This window comes from Petromyzon marinus, chromosome 1, assembly GCF_048934315.1.
Source record: "Petromyzon marinus isolate PM22_M1 ecotype Great Lakes invasive population chromosome 1, UKy_Petmar_22M1.pri1.0, whole genome shotgun sequence".
In the NCBI taxonomy this organism is placed as follows: Eukaryota; Metazoa; Chordata; class Hyperoartia; order Petromyzontiformes; family Petromyzontidae; genus Petromyzon; species Petromyzon marinus.
The window spans coordinates 5,646,534-5,666,360 of NC_133667.1; the positions used below are offsets into that span (position 1 = coordinate 5,646,534).

General features: G+C 44.8%; 1 protein-coding gene and 1 long non-coding RNA gene across 3 annotated transcripts in view; one reads left to right on the plus strand and one right to left on the minus strand.

Moving 5' to 3' along the window:
- LOC142907221 (uncharacterized) overlaps window positions 1–7,774 on the plus strand; it is a 219,061-nt gene extending 211,287 nt beyond the window's left edge. For both annotated transcript variants that reach the window (XM_076056544.1, XM_076056484.1), the window contains 2 exons: window positions 2,314–2,378; window positions 5,231–7,774. In XM_076056544.1, coding sequence (XP_075912659.1) covers window positions 2,314–2,376 — 63 coding nt within the window. In that variant the 3' untranslated portion in view covers window positions 2,377–2,378; window positions 5,231–7,774. The remainder of the gene's footprint in view (window positions 1–2,313; window positions 2,379–5,230) is intronic.
- Window positions 7,775–8,905: 1,131 nt separating this feature from the next.
- Window positions 8,906–11,858, minus strand: LOC142930533 (uncharacterized). Its single transcript, XR_012946489.1, has 2 exons — window positions 11,155–11,858; window positions 8,906–10,243 (listed from the first exon to the last, which is right to left on the minus strand). It is a non-coding gene; the product is annotated as an uncharacterized LOC142930533 (long non-coding RNA).
- Window positions 11,859–19,827: the final 7,969 nt, after the last annotated feature.

Sequence of the window (19,827 nt, forward strand, 5' to 3'; positions counted from 1 at the left end):
GTCAACTAATTAGGATGAGAAGTCTGAAGGGCTAATTAGGACGATGAGTCAGCAGGACTACAGTAATTCGGAGTTGGATGAGGAGCTATAAATGTCCACGTGATAAGCCACTTTGTTGCGTTATCATTTGTGGCCAGATCGCTTCTGGAAAATAAGCTATTAGCTCAGTGGGCTTTCCCTGGTAAGATAAAAAAAAATTGTTTAGTGTTAGTTGTATATTTTTGAAGTGATTGGTTTACCTTTCCTATACTTTGCACTCCTATCGTGTTTTTGTATTGTTTATTGTCATAACGTTCTGACCCGCCCCTACTGGACAGCTGTGAAAAAAGCTTTATAGCTCATCGGATTCCTCCAGTATTAACATACTAGGTTGTTGGGGGGCGCCTATGGCGACCCCCAACAACCTACAACAATATAGTATGTGGTTGTTGGGGGGCGCCTATGGCGACCCCCAACAACCACAGCCTGCAGCGGCCACCACCCGGCTGGTCAAGTAAATTCTTACGATCCACTTGCACAGCGTGCGGTGGGCCTTAATCCAGCAGTGGATTTAAGCACCAAAAAACTACAGTAGTAATGTAATTAGAACCGTGTGTATTTGTCCGTACGTAATAGATGTGTGTGTAGTGCAGGTGTGTTTTACCGAAAAAAGTATTATTATAGAGTACTATGCGTCGTCTACTGTACTGGTCATGTGGTTGCTTCAGTGGTTGAGGATACATGGGTCTCCCCCATCCCCCACAACCCTGCACCTCCACCCTCCCACCCTTCACTACCCCCTCCATTCCCCACTACCCCTCCTCTCCATTCCCCATTGGTCTCCCCTCCAACCACTTCCAGGTCTAGTCATAGTTGACCCACCCCTCTATCTGCATATGAGGAGTGGGGGGGGGCGGCGTTAGGGTTCGAATAAGAGCGGCTTTACGAGGCTTTCACTTACAACTTTCACTCTACATACCTTTTTTGACGATCCCGCGATGTAACTTTAATGTGAATGAATGAAAATGTATTTAAACTTTACTTGTGATATTTACATTCACTTCTAAGAGCAATGACTTATTAATCACTGAAAGAAGTGTTAGGATTATTTGGAAGGCTCTTATCTTAAGGGGTCTTATGGAGGGGGGGTTCCCCCTCAGCCCCCACCCCTGTCGGCCCCTGTGCGTGCTGGCAGATCAGCTGCCCACAGCGCCTTATTATGGCGCAACATCACCTCGGGGGCGTACATGTTTGAGGGGCGTACCTCTGGTTGGCTGCTTGCTCGCGGTCACGCGACGCACTTCAACTAATCCATGCCGCGTTAATCACAACAACAGAATCACAGAATGACAGACCTGGGTGTTTATATTTATATTATGATTATGTATGTGTGTCTGTTTAACTTCTTTCACACTGTATGTAGCCTCCCGTATTAATTGGAGATGTGGGGGAATGGCAACAAATTAAACACCAAAAGCAGCTCTAAAGAAATACATTTTCAATCTAGATTTAAAATTAAGACGAGGAGTCTGCAGGACAAATTAGGACGAGGAGTTTGTAGGACTAATTTATATGTCTGTAGGTCTAATCAGTGCCGGATTATCCTAGTAGCAACAATCGCATATGCTACGGGCCCCACACTTTCAAGGGCCCCGTGCTAAATGCTTTCAAGCTATCAATTCCAGGTTCAGTGATTCTGTACTTGCTCTATTACTATACTAAAACTTGCTCTATTACTATAGTAAAACTTGCTCTATTTGCTCTATTACTATTACTATAGTAATAGAGCAAGTTTTATGAATGACTGGGTGTTTAAGGTTAGCGATTTGTCGTATTACCTGGCTGTATAGCAAATGAACAAATACAATTGCTTTGCTATGCAAGTAAAAAAATGTGTTTTCATATTTGTCTTTTTTTAAATGTAGGGCCCCTTTATAACATATATGCCACAGGCCCCGCACTAGCTTAATCCGGCACTGGGTCTAATTAGGATGAGGAGTCTGCTGGTGGAACTGCGGAGATGCCGACTCCAAGCTCCACCCACTTTGTTCCTTAAATGGCTTTGGTCTCTCTCTATCCCGCCCCTAATTTGGCCTAAAAATGGCCAGATTATCATCAAATTCAGTCTATATGTGGAAATAATAATTAAAATAAAAAAATATTATCCTTTGACAAAATGTGAATGATGCCCCTATTTCCAATGGGCTCTCATACATATTTACGACAGTACTTACTGCTATGAATGTACAATGCTCGCTGATGTGGTTCATTCAGTGCCATGTCGATTCATGGCCACTTCTCACTTCGATCTGCCTTCACCTTTTGTTTCTGCAGGACAGAAAAAAATCATTCCAGGAGCTGAGTAAAAGATTTTCACAAGTAAAAATGACACACTAAAGGTACAGTAGCAAATATCACTCTAGTTTAATCAGACACAAGCCTCGTCGAGTGAGCCTGCCATAAGCCACGCGTCTCATGTATATGTTTTGAGCTACAAAAGCATAAGGCAGTGTGGATATGGAACAACAAAGGGTTCAATCTACAGACAAAAGTCAGGATATACCAATAATAGTTTCTGCTACCCATACGACTTCATGACAAATGCAAAAGTGCTGGAAGCTGCCCTCCATATATGGTTGTGGTGAATGGCAGGACATGGTAACAAGAGAGGATGTCTATCAATCTACAAATGAGCCATTAATTACATCGGTAATCAAATAATGTAGTCTGGGCCACGGAAACTACACAACACCAGATAGAAGGGCTCAGCAGTCACCATGTGGGTTCCATAACATTGCAAGTGGGGACAAGGATGACTGCTGATAAGCTGTGGCATCAAACAGTGCAGAAAAATCTTCCAACTGCAGGTGTCACATGCGGAGAGCTCAGACTGATGATACAAGACCTTGAAAAGCGGAGGCATTGGGTTGCCCAATCTGTCAGTGACACGTAATAAGCCACTTCGTTTAACTTTTTTCGCACCGCACGTAGCCAACCGTGCTAATCGGAGGTGCGGGGGGAAGGACAAACTAAATGCAAAAAGCAGTTCTTCAGAAATTATATTTCAATTTAGACGACAGCCTAAGTACTAAGTAGTGCGGATAACAAGACAACTGGATTAACGACACTCGCTTTCGTCGCATGGCATACACACACGTGGTGAATATTTTACTGTGCCCAGTGCCGGTTGGGCCACCAAATTTCCATCAGTCCTTTCCCTCTGCAGGCGTTGCATCGTTGTCACCTGACTGCAAAGGCCTGGTCTTACAATACCTCCCCATCTGGTTATTTAGCTCTTGGTGCCACTCCCATGCTTCCCGGAGATCTACCAAACTGCACCCTGCACGTGTGTGTACTCATCGCGCCTACTGCACACTACGTGTAGACTCATTCACCCTGCTGCACACTACATGTAGACTCATCTACCCTGCTGCACACTACGTGTAGACTCATCTACCCTGCTGCACGCTACGTGTAGACTCATCCACCCTGCTGCACAATACGTGTAGACTCATCCACCCTGCTGCACGCTACGTGTAGACTCATCCACCCTGCTGCACACTACGTGTCGACTCATCTACCCTGCTGCACATTACGTGTAGACTCATCCACCCTGCTGCACGCTACGTGTAGACTCATCCACCCTGCTGCACACTACGTGTAGACTCATCTACCCTGCTGCACACTACGTGTAGACTCATCCACCCTGCTGCACACTACGTGTAGACTCATCCACCCTGCTGCACACTACGTGTAGACTCATCCACCCTGCTGTACACTACGTGTAGACTCATCCACCCTGCCCCACCAGGCACTCGTCATGACCTCCTCTTACTGCTTACATCCACAGTGCTTTCCACCCATTTCTATTTCTATTTGATTTGAAAATAATCACTTGAAATTTGAACAATAACATTGAGCATCAAAAAAGGACGAAAAAATAGGAACAATGTGAGGGCAATTTCATGCTGTGTTTAGAGCGCTCGACTCATATAATCAGAAAGTTGTAAGTTGAAATCCTGGTTGAGTGACAACTCGGCACATTATCCCTCCAGGATCAATAAAATGTAAACGATTTTGAGGCAAACCAACAGTGGCCATACTATGGGGAGACTGGCTCCCACCATGATGAAGTGGAATTTTCACCACTGGTTCAGAAATGTGAACATGAAAGAGTGCCGTTGCTTGCTGTAATGCTTTGTGCGGGAGGCTGCTACGTGTTCTCGACCGATGCACCTCGATATACGAAGTAGATGCGTTCCTGAAGCTTCTTTCACATATCGAAACTTCGTATTATGAATAACTTATAGCATTAGTAATATGAGGATTCGTTCTCAGCCTTCGTAACTTACCATAGCATACTATAAACACTTAATGACTTAATTTTGATTTAAAGCTTTCGTGACTGCAGGGATTCATATTCTTGGTTCTTTCGGTAAAGTCACGTAGAAGGGAAACAAAATAATAAAAATATAAAACAATAAAATTCTCACGAGGTTTCGACTGCAACACAAGCAATCATCATCAGGTGTGAAAACCACAGCTGACTAGTCGAAACGTCGTGAGAATTTTATTGTTTTATATTTTTATTATTTTGTTTCCCTTCTACGTGACTTTACCGAAAGAACCAAGAATACTTAATAAATTACCATTAATATTGTAAGCAAATACGTTTCATATTGAAAAAATATATTTTATACTGTACAGTATTAAAATAAAAAACTGACATGAACAAAAGAAACGGTGTACTATACAGTAAAATATGATCACACTCACCAGTGTAGATTTCGGTGCAGTCGGAAGGTTGCATTGCACACCAAACACCATAGCTCCGTAACGTAGCGCGTTGCTGCGCACTGATTGGCCGAGATGAAAGTAAACTTTTTATAACGCATCGCGATGCTCAATGCTTATTCTAATTGGATTCTTATTTTTATCGTACTGTAGATGGATAATTGTATTATTTAGTAATAAATGCCAGTGTATTTAAGTATTATTTTACCTTATTTTTCATTACCATTAATATAATGTAAATAAATCAAGAGTTTGATGTACTGAAACGTCATATATCGAATGTTTACATATCAAGGTACTGCTGTAGTCTGTGTTTTGAAGAGGAACGCATTGCAATAGTTCGCATCACGTTGCAACATCGTACACGTTTGTGGTTGGTACATATGACTCGTGCAGCAGGTGTGTAGTCATGTGTTATTATTGCTCTGCTGATCACTTTTATTGTATCACATTGCAGCGTCTTCTGGCTGCGTTGTGCCGAGCTGGGATGACATACCTGGTACAACCTGTCCAGCCAGAAGCGAGCGTCTTGGAATGGACCAATCATCTCATGATAAATTTACAAAAATCTTTCGTCTCTATATTTTGCTCCATTGAATGCTTATTGACATCAATAAAATATATTTACGGAATGCACTTTAAAACCATATATATGCGAATTATGGGAATTAAAAATCGTTCTTTAATAGTGTTCAATACTGGCATATCATGACATTGTTAAATAGTAATTACTAATTAGATATCATGTTACACCAATATTGATTACTTTGCGCTTTCACTTCTGAAACTCCTTCACGTTTTCTTTGGACGTCATGAATTCATATTCTTCATTTAATCACCATTTTGGCGAACATCTCGGCGTAACCACGTATCAATGATCAACATGACCAATTGACCTCATCACAAAGGAAAACTCAGACCTCTGTTCCACGAAGTGATCACCCTTGTACGATGTGGCGATTAACATGAGACGGTGTGGACACATGTATTAGAAAGTAACTAACAACTTCGAATATATAATTACCCTGGTATAGCCACATCTTCAAATGTCTGGCCAGTATGGAAAATAATGCCAAATGCTTTAGAGAGGGGTTCTCTAGAGCTATCTCTATGCCCTTCAACCAGCAGTGGTGTGATAAAGCAATTGCAGGGCTGCACCTTTTTATATACACAACTCTGCACTGATTACAAATGTATTATTTAAGCACATTGGTGTGTTGCTTATCATTAGCTTTAGTTTTCCAAAAGCCCTCCACCCTGCTCTATTTAGCCACTTCATCATTTTGACCTCGGTCTCCATCTTCAATAACTTCCCTGCGTCGACTGCGAAGTGCCTTGCAGGCGTGGGCTCAGGCAGTGCAGCTTAGTGGACTTGGGCAGGACACGTCGCGAGAAGGGATGATTGCGGTGATCAAGACCAACGTGGGAGTGGTGGTCACAGGGAGGGAACACAACCGGTAGTACGCCCACCACGGAGATGGAGCGATGAAACCGGCTCCTGCTGTGAATGGATTGTTGCATCAAATGCGTCTCTTAAAATAGCAAAATGGCATATTTAAATAAATCAATGCATGTTTACAAATAACATTGACACTAAACACATGGGCATTGAACAATTCACCAGATTTCATACGTGGTAACTGTTTGGGTTGCAATCTGACTCGATAAATGTTACGAAAAATAATTAATAATAATTGTGTCAAATATGGATTTCATATTCAATTACAACTCTGAGAATATAAACAAAGTATTTATTGATTGTAATAATAGGGTTTTTCCCCTTCTGGAAACAAAACTGAAACCTTTTTACAAGGATTCATGTCTGCATTAACCACAATTCCTGCAGTCAAAATGCAAACAAAAAAACATACTATGATAATATATGCATTGTCCTTGAAACTGATTGGTCCACACCAAGGGATGGCTTTCTTTTGAGCCTCGACCCAATTGGTGCTTGACCAGATGACGCCAAAAGGCGTACAGCTCAAAGACAATGCACTATCAAAGTAATGAGGGCTTGGGGTGAGCATCTACATCATTAGACCTCCTTTGCCAGTACCAAAATGTAATAATAGGATATTTCCCCTTTTTTCTGGCAACAAAACTGAAACCTTATTACAAGGATTCATGTCTGCATTAACCACAATACCTGCAGTCAAAATGCAAAAAAAAAACATACTATGATTTGGTCAATAACACTGTGACGTTTAGGGCAATGGTAATTTTTCATAAAACTTGTGATATATGTGGAGCAATATCGGCCTGACTGGTATTGACATGTGTAGATGGGCTTATGGGAAAGTGTCCTTTAACTGCTTGTGATATGCGGTCATGTCACAAGCAGTTCTGGGATGTCACTTCCCACAGCCCGTTCACTAACACGGGGTGATGCACTGCTGTGCAAGTTCGTAATGGGTGCTTCACCTCCTGACATGACGCCGACAGCACAATTGGAATAACATTTGAGATAAGGAAATTGTTTACTGTTGATTATGGTTTGTCTTGCGTTCTGTGTGGTTTAAATCATTTGTTCTCCCGTTTTAGTCGTGTCTGCTCCATTACCCTAAATGTAACCGAATAGTTTTCACTGAACACACTTTTTTATCGTTGGCCTAAGTAAAAAAACGCAAATTCTGATGATGTTCTAGAAGGGCTAACAAGCACAAATGCAGAACAACTATATAGTTGAGTCTTTGCTCATAACTTGGTAAATACAAAACCCATTTTTTTTTACTCTGAAAAACGTGACGACCAGAATGTTATGCATTTTCTTTTTCAAACCTACGCTTACAAAACTTTATGTGGAGATGTTTTTAGGGTACTAGGTGCAAATATGAAATGAGGTTCTCAGGATATTTTAAAAGGTACTTTTTACATTTGTAATCGCATGCTTTTGGAAAGCGGGCAAGTTTAATTTATTATTTTTGGGGTTATTCGGTAATCCTAAAATCTGGTGTTTTCATATTTTTGCAATAATTCAAGAATTAAATGACAATAAATATAATAACAAGTTCAACGAGTCTGAGTCTTTTCAGGAAAGTATATATATGTTCACCTTCTTTCGCACCGTACGTAGCCAATCCTGTTAATTGGAGGTGCAGGGGAAGGCCAACAAACTAAACAAAAAAAGTAGTTCTAAAGGAGCTACAACAGAAGCTGTGAACAATAGGATGAGGGAGGGGGCTGGGGGGAAATGTGGATATCAATGGCCATGTCGTATATCCAACACGCATCACGGACACTACAGCGGAGCATAGAAAACAAATCCCAACGCCGACTGGTACCCGTGACCCTGTTGGAATGGGCAGCAGGTCCTATCCTGCTACCTTTGATCAGCCTTGAGGGGTGAGCCGAGAGCAGCCAAGGTGAACATCTTGTTCAGCCATGCATGTGGCTAATGCTAGGGTTGTAAAACGATAACCAGTAAGCCGGTAACCCTTGCTATTATCGATTACGGGTTCCAAAAGTCAGGAAGTAGAAATCTTGTCCTGTGGAATGTCGGGTATGAACGCACTGATTTGTACGTGCCGAAGTACAAACTGCACAGCACGTGCGACTGATTGGCCTCCCCAAGCCACACCTACGCTTAGGGCAGCCACATCAAGTTCCCGTGTGGTGCACTGGTTTCTCAGCTAGGGCAACATTGAAGGTGCAGCGCTGTAATTGCGTGCTCATGCTACTGTTGGTGGAAGTGCCTCAACTAGAGGGAACCCTCAAGGGTATCTGTTCTACTCATGCTGACCAAACGTGTTGGAAGAGGTGGGCGTACCCACTCTTTAACCCACCACATGAAACCAGCTGATCGACAAACTTTGGAGTACCCATGGAACTATAATAGGGTTTTCCCCTTTTTTCTGGCAACAAAACTGAAACCTTTTTTTACAAGGATTCATGTCTGCATTAACCACAATACCTGCAGTCAAAATGCATTGTCCTTGAAACTGATTGGTCCACACCAAGGCACGGCTTTCCTTTGAGCCTCGACCCAATTGGTGCTCGACCAGATGGCATTTAAGAAACTTGCTCCATTCGTTCAACTTCCTCGCCGAGAGACTGAATCGAACCACTACCAGGATTGCAAGTTAAGTGTGATGACCATTACATCACATAGAAGACGATGGACACAAAAACACCAGGTTGTACATTTATGTTTATTGTTAGACATTGTCGTATGCTTGTCAAACCAATACTCGGGTTTTTACCAGTTTTTACAGTGTAGTTACCGGGCATGAAAGTAAACATATGTGAACAAGCCTACAGGAATGGGGAAGACAAATGGCTCTCCTAATCTGGAGAATGGAAGGGGCGTGGCAGTGCAATGTCGTCGTCCACCCGGCTTATTGAAAGGCAGAATGGAAGTGGACTCAAGCCTACATGTAAAACTAAAAGATAGATCATCCGAGACGGAGCAAGTGTAATAACATTTATAAATGTATTCTCCACTGGACATCGTGACCGCCAATTTGTGACCATCACTCAAATCGGCACGGAGTGAATGGTTACTTGGCTACGAGACGCTATTCTAGCGCTCGCTGCACGAGTTCTTATTATCGCGATATTTGATTGTATCGCTGTACGAGTTCTTCTTATCGCGATATATTTTTTAATGCTGCATGAGTTTTCCTTATCGCGATATTAGTGACAGAGCGAGGAGGCCCAGTTTACTCCTCCTCACACCCAAGGGGCGCGGTTGGACGGCTTCGCTTCAGCGAGCACAGCCGCCACGCAGCTCACGCGGTGGTGGCCCCGAGGCCAAGTTGACTGCAGGGCCCCCCCCCAGTGCCACTCTCAGACAGGGGCTGGCCCCTAACAAGAGAAACCCTCGCAGTCTTTCCAAAAGGAACACAGCGCAGCGAGTACACAGCAGGATGCAATTACATTGGCGATTGTTCACACTTGAGATGAATGACTATCACTGCGCCGTATACTCCGGATTAGAAGACAAACTCTTCCCCCCTGTATCTTGCTTAGCAGTTGGTGGTGCGTCTTATAATCCGGTACGTGCGCACGTGTGTGTGTGACCACATTTGTATGCGTGTATTGACGACGAGCACAGCTTTAGGCTGCGTCTTACTGTTCCGGAGCGTCTCATAACCCCGAGAATGCGGTGACTGTCGACTCAGATAACGACGCTGCGGGCGGCAGCCTCCTCCTCTGTTCTCGTCTGAGACGCCGCCCGCTCCATGCACCCAGGGGCGACGCCGGGTCCCGGGTGACGATGGCTGCAGTGCTACCGGGCCCAGGTCGGCCAGGGAGCCCCCTCCCCCCACCCCTATTCACAACGAGGCGGGGAGGTGGCACTGTTGGCGGATCCCATCATCAGCATCCGCTGTCGCCACCACCACCACGAGTGGTTCTCGTGACCCGCGCGGTGTCCCTGGTGGCGCGGTCTCTGCCGCTCCTGCGAGATCCTCACAGCGCTCGGATGTCGCGGTCGAGGTCATCGCTGCTCCAGCGAGGCGACTGTCGCCTGTCACGCAGCGTGGGGTAACACGGAGGTCGGATTTGCGAGATAATTGTTATAATAATAATAACAACCTCTCTTTGTATAAAGCGCCTTTCATATTGAAGTTTTCTCAATGCGCTGTACGTAAAATGAATCTACACGCACAAGTATTGACAACATCGAAGCCAAATAAAAACCTGCCAATAACAATATTAATGACTACACTCCAAGTCCCCATGATGTGGATGCTGTGCGGAACGACATTCGCTGTGGTTGACAGGACGAGCGAGTGGCAGGAAGATGGTCAAGGAGTGTTTCACGGTGTGGTTGTACTGCGAGCTAGGATGCGATGTACACACAACGACTGTATTCGTGATTATCCGGGCTCATGATGGACTCATTAACGGTCTTATGTTGTAGTCGTTTTGGATGAATCTGCATTGAAGCCCGTTGTTGGTTTAAGGAGCACAGCTGCATGTAGATGCATTTATATTGATGCGTGTGTATCTATACAGATGTATGTGTACTATACAGATGCATGTGTATCTATACAGATGCATGTGTACTATACAGATGCATGTGTACTATACATATGCATGTGTACTATACAGATGCATGTGTATCTATACAGATAAATGTGTATCTATACAGATGCATGTGTATCTATACAGATGCATGTGCATCGATACAGATGCATGTGTATCTATACAGATGCATGTGTACTATACAGATGCATGTGTATCTATACAGATGTATGTGTATCTATACAGATGCATGTGTATCTTTACAGATGTATATGTGTACTATATATGTGTGCATGTAGCTGCGTTCGTGCATACATATGCATGCATATATCTACATACATATGTGTATGAATGTACAGTATGTGTCTACGTACTGTACAAATGCGTGCGTGTATATGTGTGTGTACGTACCGTCACTTTAGTTACGTCATTCCCCTTGCAATTGCACTGAACCCCTGTGCTCACATCTCCCCGTGCACGATCTCCGTCCACGTCCCCTCCCCACCGGACAAGGCGGCTTCGCCCTCTGCCTGCAGACGGCCTCCACTCGTCCACCCGCCCGCACGTGGCGCTGCCGCCTGGCGCCTCGCGAGGGCTGCGAGCCAGCGAGACGAACGTGCAGGGGACACTCGTCTCGGTGCGGGGGTCATGCAGGTGTCAGCATCTTTGGCCAAACCAACTAGGACATAAAATGGCAGTGTTCATGAAGGTAGACAATTTCACTGCCATTCTTGTCCAGGAGCTAAGAGGTAAAGGCGCAGCTCTGCAAGTGCTTGCTCATTCAACTGCTGGTGGAAGGGTCTGCACTAGAGGGAGCTCTAGAGAGGGGTATATTCGAGCTACGCTTCAATGCTTGTAAGGGATGGAGGTAGCCGCAGTTTACCGCATATCACACGACCGACGAACTGTGGTGTCATTTAATAAACTCGCACAGTCGTTTTAACTGCCGCTCTGCAGTTCCCTCTATAGTAAGATGCTGTCAGCCGCTGGATGAGAGCTCGCACGTGAGAGGGAACCAGAGCACCCAGAGAACACACACTCGTGCGAGGGGGTCACACTCTATCCCACACAGACGGGACAGGTGGGAGTCCACGTGTTTCCCGCGTTGTCATCCGGCGACGAGGGTTCACCGAGCATGGAAGTGAGGAGCAGTGGCGCGGTGGCCTCTGCACTGCGCTACGAACTCGCCAGCTCGAGTTCGATCCCGGCCACGGCTCACGTCAGTGGCGAGCGATGTCTCGCCTGGCCCCAGGCCCTCTCCACTTCACCAGCCGGCGTTGACCGGCGCGGTGAAGCACGCCAAGTGAAGCAGCCCCCATGGCCGACACGGCGCGGGGGGAGGCCTTCATCCAGCAGTGGATTGTGAAGGGTGGTGCGGAATTTACAGTGTTTACATTTAGTGCTTAATGTATTGTTTAAGTGTACAGTGTTTAAATGTACAGTGTTTATATGTAGTGTTTAAATGTAGTGTTTAAATGTACATTGTTTACAGTGTTTAAATCGCAGTGTTTAAATGCGCAGTGTTTAAATACGCAGCATTAAAATGTAGTGTTTAAATGTACAGTGTTTAAATGTGCAGTATTAAAATGTGTTTAAATGTACAGTGTTTAAGTGTGCAGTGTTTAAATGTGCAGTGTTTAAATGTGCAGTGTTTGAATGTAGTGTTTAATAGCGCAGTGTTTAAATGTGCAATGTTTAAATGTACAGTTTTAAATGTACAGTGTTTAAATGTACAGTGTTTAATTGTGCAGTGTTTGAATGTACAGTGTTTAAATGTGCAATGTTTAAATGTGCAGTGTTTGAATGTGCAGTGTTTAAATGTGCAGTGTTTAAATGTGCAGTTTAAATGTGCAGTGTTTGAATGTAGTGCTTAATAGCGCAGTGTTTAAATGTACAGTGTTTAAATGTAGTGTTTAAATGTACAGTTTTAAATGTACAGTGTTTAAATGTACAGTGTTTAATTGTGCAGTGTTTGAATGTACAGTGTTTAAATGTACAATGTTTAAATGTGCAGTGTTTGAATGTGCAGTGTTTAAATGTGCAGTGTTTAAATGTGCAGTGTTTAAATGTACAGTGTGTAAATGTACAATGTTGAAATATGCAGTGTTTGAATGTAGTGTTTAATAGCGCAGTGTTTAAATGTGCAATGTTTAAATGTAGTGCTTATTTGCGCAGTGTTTAAATCTACAGTGTTAAAATGTGCAGTGTTTAAATGTACAGTGTTTAATTGTGCAGTGTTTGAATGTACAGTGTTTAAATGTGCAATATTTAAATGTGCAGTGTTTGAATGTACAGTGTTTAAATGTGCAGTGTTTAAATGTAGTGTTTAAATGTACAGTGTTTAAATGTACAGTGTTTGAATGTAGTGTTTAATAGCGCAGTGTTTAAATGTGCAATGTTTAAATGCAGCTGCATCTCAGGTCTCCGCGCCTCGCTGATGAGGCACAGCAAGGGCGAGACTCGTCTCAAGTCGCTTTTTGTCCCCAACTCCAGCGCCTCGTCAGTGACGGGGAGGCCACGTGACTCGCCCTGGCGAGGCGACGTTCAACACCGCCACCTGCAGGGCAGGGCACGGTCACCGCTGTTGTCACCTCGCCGCTGTCTCACGCCTCCTGATCACCCCCCACCCCTTTCCTCTTGTTTCCCACCACTCTGTATCTCCATAATAGAGGTTGTCACGTAAACTGAACATGACAATTCGTGATTTAAAGCTTTCGTGACTGCAGCAATTCATATTCTTAGTTCTTTCGGTAAAGTCACGTTGAAGGGAAACAACAAATAATAAAATATATAAAACAATAAAAATTCTCACGACGTTTCGACCATAACACAAACCTGAAGACGACCGTTTGTGTTATGGTCGAAACGTCGTGAGAATTTTTATTGTTTTATATATATTTTATTATTTTGTTGTTTCCCTTCAACGTGACTTTACCGAAAGAACTAAGCATATGACAATTCGTGTTTACGTGACAACCCTTACTAGTTGGCTGTGTCGGGTTGTGGCGGGTTTAACGACACATCTATATATTTACGCGATCTAACCCAAAAACCTCTATTATGGATGATATTGGTCGCGCCAGCCTCCTACGTGTTAAACTGACTCTGTGTGTCTGTTGGGGCTTCTCCCGATCTGCTGTCCCCTTCATCAACGCCGTTCGTCAACGACTCCCCTGGACGTGGTTCCTTGTCCCCTGCGTGACCCCGCTAGTGGAGGCCCTTCCACCGGCAGTGGCGCAAGTGAGCGAGTGCAGCGCTGCGCCTTTACCTCTTATAAGAGACTCAACAACTGCCACGCACTTGCAGAGAGCCCTCTAGATTTCAAAACGCACTGAGAGACACAAAGACATTTACTGTCCGTATGAAATTCACCGAAGCTATTGTTAGGCGTACATGTGTTAACAAGTACAGTATCAGGTTCAAGTTATTTTGAGATGTCATGCTCATGTGATTTATGCGATCTCTGATCAATAGTGGTTGCTCTACGAAGAGACTGATCAGTCATAGCACTGTGGAATTTCCACCACTGTGACTCGGGGCATCCAAAAGGAGTTGAGAGCTGCTCTCTGTGTGCTTCGCATGAAGTTGATAATTATTCAGGGTTACGTTTTATACCCAAGGGAGAAGGTCCATTGCGACTAAACGTATATTCAAGACAGAGACCAGCGACTGTAACAGCCACACTTAACACCTATTAGAGTACGGCTAAGACCAGGGGCGGAGCCAAGATTTTCAGCCCGGGGTGACATTCAACAAATTTTAATTTCAAGAATGATTAGAGAGTCAGGCTGTTGAACTAGACGCCATCAGTTGGCGACACACTCTGACAATGCAGTTGCACGGAGTCCGCCAGACCGAGTGTCGTACACTTATATGCAGAATGTTTCAGATTTTCGATTTTTTTTTTTCGGGGGTGACAATTGTCTACCCTGTCACCCCCCCGGCTCTGCCCCTGGCTAAGACTTTAAAAATAAATACTAATCAAGTTGCAAGTGACAGGTAATCAAAATTACAGCTTATCAGCGTATTTAAAATAATATTTAATTATACTTTAGACAAATATACGATGTTTCAAATAAATGAATGTACAACTTTTGTCAATCCACTGCTGGAAGAAGGCCTCCCCACACTTTTACATTGATCGGTGTTGTTTGGCCATACTTCACCAAGCTGGTCAATGTTAGTGATGGGTGGGGGTACAACCAGCTCGGACATCGCTGCTGACCACTCATGTTAGCCACGGTCGGGAATCAAACCCGGGTCGCCGGGTTCAATCGTGCAGTGTGATAACCGCTGTGCCACGACTCCCCACCCCGCAATGTTATTGACGATAATTAGAGAGCTACGCGAGATGATCTCTCAATCGTGGCAGCAGTGTTGAGAACGAGTTCACCTCGTACACTGCTGCCATACGCACAATCACCGATTCATGTAGAACTTAACAAACCCGAATTTATTGCAAAAAAAAGTGTTCCTGAGCGAAAACATAATAAGCATTTGCACCAATTTCCTTTCTTCGAAACCATAATCCCAAAAGGAGACTTTTATATCCGATTAGATTCGTGCACTGAAATTACAACACTCAGAGACCACCACGGCTCAACACGTCAGCTGGTAGAGCGTTTCCTGTCTCTCAGTAACTGTAGAGAGACGCCCTGAGTCCCACTGACTGCACCCTTGAGATTCTTGCCGATTACCAAATCACCCAGCATGCACCGCCCCAATCGTGTCAGGTTCTTGCGAGCTAAGCAGAAGTCACCCTGGACAGTGCGTGGATGGGCGACCACCACTCATGAAACAGGTCGCTATAGGCTGCCCCGGGGCTACGCTGTGGCCAGCAGAGGGTGGTACGGCATAAACCTCGCCTTCATCAACCCGCACTGCGTGGTGAAGTATGGTCATATAACCACCCATCCACCACGACCTGCATGGCGTAGGGGAGGCTGTCATCCAGCAAGTAGACTCCTAGGAAACATGGAACGTTGGGTCAACGTTGGACTATGGCTGGGAAGGGTCCTACCCCGTACTGTGTGTGGAGCACTTGAAGAGATCTGAGAGGTAGCTCTGCGGTATCCACTTTCGGGGCCATTCTCCAACACGAAGGTTTTCACTGCAACGCGATAGATCGGATGTCATAGCAAACTCGCAATCGAGATACAATTGGGGGAAGGGGTGGAACATTTATATAAATAATGATTTAAAGCTCACGTATCACCAAGTGCACAATTCAAGTTCTAACTCTGGCCGGGTGCGACTGCGCGGGTGGCTTGGTCCCCCGTGGGGCTCGAGTCGCCCTCCTCCGTCCAGCCGGTCTCCGGTCTCCGTTGCCCACCAAGGCGATGAGCGAGTTACGGGTGGCAAGGTAACAGGAGGGTGTAAACGTTATCAGTGAGTGCGCCTCTGTACAGACCACTTGGTGTGGACGAGGGGGGCGACTCATGCGACAACTGGTGATGAAGTCGCACGCAGTCAACCCCAAATAGAGTTCACAGGACGAATTGTAATCATGTTGCGGAATCTCTCAAGATTTGTTTTGTTCTGTTTAAATTAAAATATTTCACTCCGATTGCCCCTGGAGATGGCCCATCTTGCTTGCAAGGGTGCCCAGGGTAACCTAAGCCAACAACGTGCACACTGCAACCAAGGCAGGTGCTGCACGTTAGGTTTATGAGGCAGGAATCTTGCCGCCCATAATAATAATAAAGAGCTGCCCTGCTCAAGGGGGTTCCTCCGCCATGGGTCATCAAGTCACCGGTAGAAAAGTCCCCAACGCGAAGTCCAAAACACGAACTCACCCCGTCTATTGTGACTCATCCGCCAGCCCATACAGACCGTGGCGTCACGCGCCTTTCCGTGGCTTCACGCCACCGCTGGGCAATCTCACGTTGTATTCCCAGCAGCAGTGCAACACTGCAATACCTGCTACACGTGCCACTCCCCCCTCAATATTTATCCTGCTGCTGCTGTGGCTGCCTTCTTGTCATATATCATCACTGCTGGGGGAAAAAAAAAACATTTTTAATTGAACCACAGCAGAGGTGTAATTTTACCACTGGTCAGTATTCAGGAATAGTTTTTTTCAGGTCACCCTAGTTTGAATGTGGTTAGTCTGAAGACTAGAGACTATAGCACATGGATCACGTTGTCTGCGTTTACACACATTAAATATTATCTGACACAGTGGTGACATTGATAAGGACAGTGGAACCAAAGCTGAAAAGTGTGCAAACAAGCGTGACGAGTTGCATGCTTGGAATTAACGCAGAGAGAGAAAGAAGAGCACGTGAATTAGAGAACATACGAAGGTTAGAGACATCACATGGACTGTCAAGGAAAGGAAAGTGGGCTTTGGTAGCGCACATGGGCGGTGGTCAAGACGAACAAAGGAGTGGCAACCAAAGGAGAGAGCACGCCTAAGAGGACATCCACCACAGAGACGGAGTGATTACATCAGCTCGTGTGCAGAACCCAGGTGGATGTGAAATATGTCAACGGCTCGGAGATGCCTTCATCCAGCAGTGGATGGATCATGACTACTGCTGATGATGTGATGATGATTGGCCACCTAAGCCCCTAGAGTTCCTCCCCCAGAACGGCGCGTTGTGTGTGAATGCCGAGTGAAGGGGCCTAAAGGGGCAGCTCGCGTGCGGCTGTGGCACCTGCACAGCGGCCGAGTGCCAGGGACTCGTCACGTGAGATCGGATCAGATGACGTCACCGGGGTTTCGCTTAACGGAGCTCGTTTATGAGAAGCTCCCCGCCAGAGTAACCAAACAGTGATCTGAGAAACACAGGGACATGCAAATTATTAGTTGAAGAGAAGGGGACGCCACGAAAGGGGATTTCTAAAAGATGTGGTGATTGAGAAATCAGTTGCGGGCATTAACTCTGACCACCCGCTTGGCACACGCTCACAAAATATTAAGACAACGACCCTCAACATAGCCTTTAACAGGCTGTTAGGGAAAGTTATGTTAGCGAGCACCTATTAAGGCAGGTACAATACACGAGGGAGTAGGTGGCTAACACCACGCACGACCGCCTTTGTCTCCCCAGCGCTGATGTTTTATACAACGCACCAGGCACTCATTTAATGCTGAGTCGACCTAGGGGAAGACCAGGAGTTCTTAAGTGAGATTGAAACTCGAAGTCAGTGTACTAACGACTGCACCACCGCTCCTCCCAACACGCATGCTGTGATCCCCCCTGCACACAGCTGCAGAGCAATAAAACGCGGTTACAGCCGCAGTCGTGTGCACTTCGTCATCCGCGTGTTATTTGAAAAAACTCAACACATTGATAAATTACTGCCCTGAACAGTAAAACATTTACAATAGCTGTGTTTTGAGGAAACGGCCCCTTCTTCTTCTTAGCAGAGCCATGATGTAGGGCCACATCACAGGAGGGTCACAGCCCAAAACGTCTTCTATTATCAGTTTCTCATTGGTTCTTTCGGTAAAGTCACGTATGTAGAAATACAGTAAAATTATATTAAAATAAAAAACAATCACGACGTTTCGATCACAACGCAAGCGATCTTCATCAGGTGTCAAGAACAAATCACGGAGGTAAATACAACAAAAATTAGAGAGACGAGAATTCAACAAACCTGAAAAAACATTATGTGAAGCACATCCAGTCAGGCCAACAACACAGACACTACCTGGCGGACCACGAATTTCAGAAGAGTGTTAAATTTCGTGTTCAACCCTTAGATTGCACATACCAGCATAGATAGAATGAAAAATACGAGGTACACGGCCGGTAGAAATACATATACAAGTCCACCAAGAGGTAAGGAGGGAGGAAAGACGGACAGGGAGGCAGAGAGAGAGAGAGGTGGGGGGTGTCGGAGGGATGAACAGAAGCTTAAATAGGAAATACAGTTGGAGAGGGGGAGGGGCCAGAGCGAGAGCGGCAGCTCAAACACGCACATCTTACACATACAAAACGGCAGCTCAAAAAAGGACCACCTCTTGTAATACAAAACGGCAGCTCAAAAAATGACCACCTCTTGTAAATACAAAACGGCAGCTCAAAAAGGGCACATCTTACACATAATTACAACGGTAACTTCCCCGTAGAAGTGTGATAATAAAGTATTAAAGCTTTCGTGACTGCATAAAATTACTCATTGGTTTTTTCGGTAAAGTCACGTATGTAGAAATACAGTAAAATTATATTAAAATAAAAAAAACAATCACGACATTTCGATCACAACGCAAGCGATCCTCATTAGGTGTCAAGAACAAATCACGGAGGTAAATACAACAAAAAGATGAGAGACGAGAATTCAACAAACCTGAAAAAACATTATGTGAAGCACATCCAGTCAGGCCAACAACACAGTTAGACACTTCCTGGCAGGACCACGAATTTCAGAAGTGTTAAATTTCGTGTTCAACCTTTGGATTGCACATACCAGCATAGATAGAATGAAAAATACGAGGTACACGGCCGGTAGAAATACATATACAAGTCCACCAAGAGGTAAAGAGGGAGGAAAGACGGACAGGGAGGCAGAGAGAGGGGGGGGGGGGTGCCGGAGGGATGAACAGAAGCTTAAATAGGAAATACGGTTGTAAGGGGGGAGGGGCCAGAGCGAGAGCGGCAGCTCAAACACGCACATCTTACACATACAAAACGGCAGCTCAAAAAAGGACCACCTCTTGTAAATACAAAAGGGCAGCTCAAAAAATGACCACCTCTTGTAAATACAAAACGGCAGCTCAAAAAGGGCACATCTTACATAATTACAACTGTAACTTCCCCGTAGAAGTGTGATAATAAAGTATTAAAGCTTTCGTGACTGCATAAAATTACTCATTGGTTTTTTTGGGTAAAGTCAAAAAACAATCATGAAAGCTTTAATACTTTATTATCACATTTCTACGGGGAAGTTACCGTTCTAATTATGTGTAAGATGTGCCCTTTTTGAGCTGCCGTTTTGTATTTACAAGAGGTGGTCATTTTTTGAGCTGCCGTTTTGTATTTACAAGAGGTGGTCCTTTTTTGAGCTGCCGTTTTGTATGTGTAAGATGTGCGTGTTTGAGCTGCCACTCTCGCTCTGGCCCCTCCCCCCCTC